Genomic DNA, 7,070 nt, shown 5'->3' on the forward strand with positions numbered 1-7,070 from the left:
GTACAAACTGTTGCAAATCAACATTTTTATTTGATTTCACATTTGCGATATAAATTAAGCAATACAGAATAGAAGGCAAGAGAATATAAATTGTGAGCAGAACTTGTTTTCATTACAACTTTATAAAAAAAAGAAAAAAAAAGAAGCCAGACTTTTTCACTATTAATGTTTCATGATGCGTGATAGGTTTTGCCATTTCCTCTTGTTTGATCAGCATTTGTTCTTGGCGTTGGGTGCATCCGTCGGTTGGTGCAGGTGAAGGACTCGGCGCAGCTTCACTGCGACGCGCTGACGGCCGGACTGAAGGGTTTGGCAGAGTCGGCCATGAAGGCTTCGATCTCCTCCACGGTGCGAGGGACGCAGGTCAGCAGGTCCATCCCCTCCGCAGTCACCGCGATGTTGTCTTCGATGCGAACCTGTGCCCCCCCAAGAACAATGTTTCAATGGGGTCGTACAAACAGGTTGCATCCATACGGCGTCATCGGGAAGGGAGGAGTTGAAAGCAAAAGCAAACGGTACAGGGGAAAAAAAAATGTCAATGGAATAAGGGGAAAAACTGGAACATTTATCAAAAAGAGCAAAATGCCATCTTTATGAGAAAAGGTTGCACACGAGAAAAAAAAAAACTGTGAGGTATAATTACACTAGTCTCTTTTATTTCCCAAAAGCTCCACAAACAGCGACCAATTCTTTACCAATTCTCAACCTTTTTCAGGCTTAATACTCAAAAAATTATTCCTTAAATTAGTTGAGACCGTTTTTTTTCCCTCTGGGCTTCACTTTGCCTTTGATGCCGATATCCAATCCAACCGCCTCAAGCACGTCCAGCTTGGTGTCACACTCACCCCTCCGAAGCCTCGCAGGCGAGCCAGCACTTGGTTGTTGATGAAGCAGCTCTGTGCAGGGTTGGCCAGCGCCTGGTCCAGCAGGTGGTTGATGAAGTAGATGCCCGGCTCCACGGTGAGGACCATCCTCTCCTGCACCAGGCGGCCCATGCGAAGGCTCTTCAGGCCAGGTTCATCACTGCGCTCCACACCCTGCACAGGGGCACACTTTGCTTTAGCCACATCAGGGATCTTTGTTCAAGTGCATTTTTGATGGGAACTAAATTTTTTTTTCATCTTGTGATGACTGAGGTTTATCGTGTTGGATGATGTTTTCCTTTATGCAACATAAACCACCCAACGATCCGAGCAAAGCTTTAGAAGTTCTTCACAAACTTGCGTTAAATAAATAAATAAACTTTAAATCAAAGTCCTTTGCCTCGTCTATAAGTCCAGAACTAATACTTGCCAAACACACGACAGCTGAGAAAAATCTTTTGGCCCATTGTGTGTTTAGTAATGAATTCTGTCAGTATGTTTGCTGCTCCTTTTTGCTCCCAAGCAACCAGTATCTGTCAGTTAACCACAAAGTCAGTCAGTCATGTCTTCACATCAGAATCCTGCCTGCACTCTTTGCAACACTGACTCCTCCCCCTCCTGCTGCTGCTGCTACGCAGTCCCAGCTGACCTTCTTCCCTATTCAGCCACCACAAGTCTACGACTGCACATGACCAAGAACCCCAGCAGCAGCAGCAGCAGCAGCAGCAGCAGCAGCAGCAGCAGCAGCTGACCGATGAGAACAACCTCTCAGCTTCCTCTCCCTGCTGCCCTCACTCTCAACCTCTTCCTGCAGCAGGGCCTCTTTCTGTTCCGCTCTCACTTCATGCAGGGATCCTCCATTATTGATGACGCGTCAATGTTTGTCTCCAGCGTCTGCAGTGTGTGACTGCGAGTGCAGCGTCATGGTTCCAGTCCGCTGGCTGTGCCTCACCTCAGGGTATCCTCCCACGTCGTGCACGTCGATGCCCAGCAGGTGTCCCAGGCCGTGCGGCATGAAGACGGAGCCCAGGTGGACGTTCATCATGTCCTCCACGCTGCCTGTCAGGAGGCCCATCTTCACCAGCTCCTCCAGGTGAACCCGGTCAGCCAGGCGGTGCATGTCAGTCCATTTCACACCTTTGGTCAGCAAATGTCACTCACAGTTATGACTGGCCACAAGCCTCAAAAGGTCCAGTGTGGTTCTCATATATGAGAGCAGTTAAGAGTAGAAGCACCTGGTCTGATTGCAGCCATGACAGTGCGGGAGGACTTGAGCACGGCCTCATAGATGGCCCTCTGGTCTGGGCTGAACTTGCCGTTGGCTGGGAAGGAGCAGGTGATGTCTGAGGAGTAGCAGTAATACTCTCCACCCATGTCAAACAGACTGCGGGGGACAAACACATGAAACACAGGTTGAGCAGAGCCAAAGTGATGAGCTGTGAGCCAAACCTGAAGCATCACAGAGGGATACGAACCACATGTCTCCGTCCATGATGGTCTTGTCATTGGGTGCTCCAGCGTGGCCGTAGTGGAGGACTGACGAGTTATTGCCGCTGTTGTTCAGCAGAGGACAAAGAAAATAAATTATTTATTTACAAGGTTAAACTGTGAATGGACTGCTGAGGTTCGACACAAATACATTTTCTCATGACGCTGCTGACATAATCGATGAGAAATAAAGAAACAGAAAAGATAGAAATTCAATGTTCTTACATAGAAATGTGCCATTTATTAATAAATGCCATTAAATGTTGAAGATGTGCTTTCAAAAGCAAAAAAATATATATATATAACATTGATGTAAAATTCATGAAAAGCAATCATAAAGACGGATAGCCTTGAAAAACAAACATAAAAATAAATGAGTAAAATGATAGCTTCCTACGTTCCACAGATGCAGGTGTATGAGGTGTGGCGCATCCCTCCTTTATTGTAGCAGTAGTGCTGGAACAGGCTGGACAGGGACACAAACAACAAGAAAACCTTCATGGTGAATTTAACTGGAAAAAAAAAATAATAATAATACTCTTGCTTGTGGAGCCTTCAAGGTCGCAGGAGTGAACTGAAGCAACACAGCCAGCTGCACCTCTTACCTCTCCATCTCATACTCTTTCTGTCCGGGCCTAACACTCTTCATGACCTGCAGACAATGAAACACGAGTAAGCAGTGATTAGCTTGGCACAGAGGACAGAACTTTCTCTTTCTAGACCACCCAAAGACATACAGTGTCTTTGGGTGAGTTGTCTATGCAATTGGGGTCTGCTGCCATATGTGGACAATGGAGGGTGGACAGACTGAAGGCTCGTGGTCAGTATTTCCATCCAGAGGGAAGATAAGAGCACCTGTGCAGCTCGTGGTGAAATACTGGTTCAAAGCGACAGCTCTGTTACCTGCCGCCTTCAAAGCAGCTGGGTGAAGATTGAATGGAGAACACTGAGGCAGTTTATGGTGTTTAAGGCCTCCTGACGTCTTAAATCCTTTGGGTAACTCCTAAAACTCAGTAATTCGCTGCTTGAGGATTTGATGCCGAGCTGCAGGTTTCCGTCCGTTCGCGTCTTTGTTGCTTTCTGTTGACGATGACAAAGGTTTTGACTTCCGCATGAATGGGCGCCATAGAGCATGAGCAGTAGTGTCACTACCCATCGTGCCTCTGTAACTCACATGATCTATTTGGCCCTTCAGAATGAGTTACTTAAAGCCATGTCAGGACACAGCCAATCAGAACGAGCGCAGACACAGCAGCACGTTGGGAATAAACTCTTTTCTGATGACTTTCTGGCCATTTTTGAAACAACTAAAAGATCATAACTGAAAAATGAAAAATGGAAAGATTTGCTATGAATCACGTTTCAGGTCACAGTCGTCCTGTCAGCCGTTTCACAGGCCTTTATTTTTGTATTGTGGTCTATGGGGGAAAAAAAAATGCTTTTTGGGCCCATGGGATTTATTTGTTGCAGTACCTCGAGTGGCCACTGGGGAAGAAAAAAAATTTTGTACCATTTTGTGGGCATCACTGGAAACCCTGTTGGTGTAGCGCAGGACCTCCAGCTCCATGTCGGTCTTGGCCAGACGACTGGTGGACACAAACAACAGACAGAGTCTCTCATTCTGCTACAGCCGTAGTTTGTTGGTGCACAGCAAGGAAATTCAAAGCCAAACACTGTTGTTGGGTTGTTCATCTTTTTCACAGAGGCAACAACAGAGCCGTCACACAGTGACTGACCACTTACCATTCCACAATGATGGGGTGGAGAAGAACGTTGTTCACTTCAAAGCTGACAAAAAAAAAAGAGGGAAAAATTTAAAAGAGGTAATTTATAACATTTTTTGGACCATTGGAAGTGACGACCTTCTACAAGATAACTGAGCCAGAATTATTTTACGCTATTCTCAATTGGATGCCCACACATTTAGTTCAGACTACGTTTCGTGACTGACATGAAGTTGGTGATGAAGTCCTTTGACTGAACCTGATCTTTGTTCTGATGTCAGTGCCATTTATTTACAACATACTTGCTAATTCCTTCGAAGGAGGCCTCACGTGTGGTGCTGTTACTGTCAGTGTTCAGTCCTCGCTGGAGAGGGGGGGGGGTAAATAAAAGACACAGGTTACAAAGTCACCTTCAGGGATCGCTGCGGTATTTAATACAGTGACATGGCAACAACGCACCAGTGTGAGGAGCACTGCTGGACTCTGGCGTGACAGGACATCGGCGATCTGAAACACACACACACACACACACACACACACACACACACACACACACACACACACACACACACACACACAGGTTAGAAATCACTTTTGAAACAGGTCTTGAATGAACGTCTCGCCGGCTTGTCAATGATCAGTAGCGGACTGAACCTGGCTTTCTCAGTCTGTCAGACTTACATCACAGGTGTAGTGCACCTCGTCAACAGCATACTTGGCCTTGAAGTGCTCTCTGGGGAAGATCCTGCCATTGTGACCAAGACACAGAAGGGATGCACATAAAAGGTTGAGAGACGCTTCTGATCAGCAGATCATCCCAAACATGGTATCCACTCATGAAGTCAACATTGCCAGCAGTATAATAGCCAATGATGACTGATCATCAACGTGCCGAAGGTGTTGCTTGACCTGAGGGCCTCAAGGTCAATCCAAAGCAATTGAAAAAAAACAAAACAAACCTACACAATTATATTTCCCTCCAAAAATTCTGAACTAGACACACAAAATATTAGGCACAGCAAAACATTGTTTCGGGTCCTTCACTTGAGGAGGGCAAGCATCTGCTTGTAAATGATAACACAGTGATCATCGACATCACTTGAATCCCCCTAAACTCAGCTTTCTGAGTCTGAGGACTCGCAACGACGCCCGAGTGGCCACAGTCTGTGTGTAAACAGCTTTCCGAGGATCGGAGTGACTCACTCTCCCATCCAAGTAGCGTAGCTTTCAGGCAGTTTGGGAACAAACAGGAGGGATTTCCCACATTCCACGTCGATGGCTCCATAACAATCTGGCTCGGTTACTCCAAAGGCCCAGTGGAAGAAGGACTCCTGCCAGTTAAGAAAAGACGACCATGGTTGTGATATGAAGACGAGCGGCAATGTAACGACAAATCACACTCTTTATAGGCAACAAAAAAAATTAAATAGTGAGGCGCCTCCACAGAGAGCCCAGCACTGAGAATTGGAGCGATGATGAATACATGCCAGGTCTGTGGGCTCAGTTCTGCACTGATCCCAGACTCAACCCACCTGCCTGAAGACCACGTCTGTGTCCGTGCAGTATCTTTGCTTCTGCTCGCCTCCCTGCAGCACCACCACCGACTGTGGCACCAATCCATCGTTGGCCTTCAGCCCAGCGCAGAGCCGCCGCCGGTTCTCTGCAAACAGGGCTGCGGACACCCTGAGGGTGTCATTGCCCAGCCAGTAGACGGCTCTGGAAGGAATAAAAGGAGACAGGGTGGACTCCACATGAGCGTAACTTCAGCGCAGCTCGCAAGACACTCAAGGCAAAAGCTCCATTTGGCCGAAGCATGGCCAGCTCTTCACCTGGACAACTTTCTTATTTACAGTCCAGCCCTACATAAAGCATATAGACTTCGTGAAGGGGTGGGGATTTTTTATTTCTGATATCAATGCACAATTTTAAGGCAAACTCAGCTGTCATGTTTTTGAGACAATTTGCAGTTGAAGTTCTTGAACTGATCAGTCAGAAAAATATTGCAGGGTTGCAGCTATGATAAGACCACACAAACATCCTTTAACTGCCTGGACTCCTTGTTGAACTGTGCGATGTCTTCACTGATAACACTCCCATCTAAAGTCTGACACCAAAGTTCAACTCTTCTGCAGGTAACTCGGGACGGGAAGTCTTTTTAGGGGCCTTCGGCGAGATGAGGATGTGTTATTGTTTCAGAGGACGGCCTTTGAGATGGTACACTGGGTGTTACATCATGTCACAAAGTGCATCGTCCTTGTCTTATTGCTGCAGATTGCCCAGGATCGGATGCTTACTTCAGCAGATTGTTGCTTTTATTAAAGGGCTGAGAAGAATCCATGCCAAGGAAGTTTCATCATGTCGAGGGAGCGGAGAGAGAAAGCGCTGCATCAGCTTTCAGTCAACACCCATTTTTATTTATTTTTTTTATTTATTTATTTTGGCCCAGTTACACCATTTTAACACAGCCACATTTATAAACTATCACGCAAAGTTGCGATTCTGGGATGCAGTTTTGTTCAGGCCAGCTAGTACGTGTTAAAACATTAAGCTGCAAGAACTTGAAGAACACGAACAGCGAGAGATTTCAACTTGAGACTTGACCAAGAAAGGCGGCAATTAAAAATAAACTTTGTCATACGAGGCCCTCAAGTGTTTAAAAAAACAAAACAAAACAAAAAAAACTTTAGCGACCTGAGTTCACAGAGCAGCGGAGAAACACCTGTAAAGCGTCGGTGTAATCAGATCACCTGGCGGAGCTAAGCTAACAGTAAGTCAGTTTGAGAGCTGCACTGACCGCCACTGCACGGAATAAACACGACCTGTCGTCATCGTGAGATCCGTCGGAAGGGAAAACAAGTCAACTCACTGTGGTGCTGCAGCCATGTCAACGTCCCCGACCAGACCAGACCAGACTCGACTGTGGGGGAACGTGCGGGACGCTCTCGAAGCTCATGAGTTACCCAATACGTGCTGCGCATGTGCGGAGACGTCATCT

The 7,070-nt window shown here is 46.6% G+C and overlaps 1 protein-coding gene across 1 annotated transcript; it reads right to left on the reverse strand.

Annotated features, from left to right (window-relative positions):
• Window positions 1-5: 5 nt before the first annotated feature.
• On the reverse strand, window positions 6-7,070 carry pepd (peptidase D). Its single transcript, XM_076047021.1, has 15 exons — window positions 6,942-7,070; window positions 5,608-5,791; window positions 5,279-5,406; window positions 4,757-4,820; window positions 4,535-4,582; window positions 4,378-4,439; window positions 4,095-4,139; window positions 3,862-3,937; window positions 2,957-3,003; window positions 2,749-2,817; window positions 2,339-2,416; window positions 2,099-2,247; window positions 1,816-2,000; window positions 846-1,037; window positions 6-416 (listed from the first exon to the last, which is right to left on the reverse strand). The coding sequence occupies exons 1-15, from the start codon at window positions 6,956-6,958 to the stop codon at window positions 276-278; spliced, it is 1,485 nt and encodes a 494-aa protein (XP_075903136.1). The 5' UTR covers window positions 6,959-7,070; the 3' UTR covers window positions 6-275.

Source organism: Nelusetta ayraudi, unplaced genomic scaffold (genome assembly GCF_046127955.1).
Source record: "Nelusetta ayraudi isolate G7.1 ecotype Tasmania unplaced genomic scaffold, CSIRO-AGI_Nayr_v1 ptg000005l, whole genome shotgun sequence".
Taxonomy (NCBI): Eukaryota; Metazoa; Chordata; class Actinopteri; order Tetraodontiformes; family Monacanthidae; genus Nelusetta; species Nelusetta ayraudi.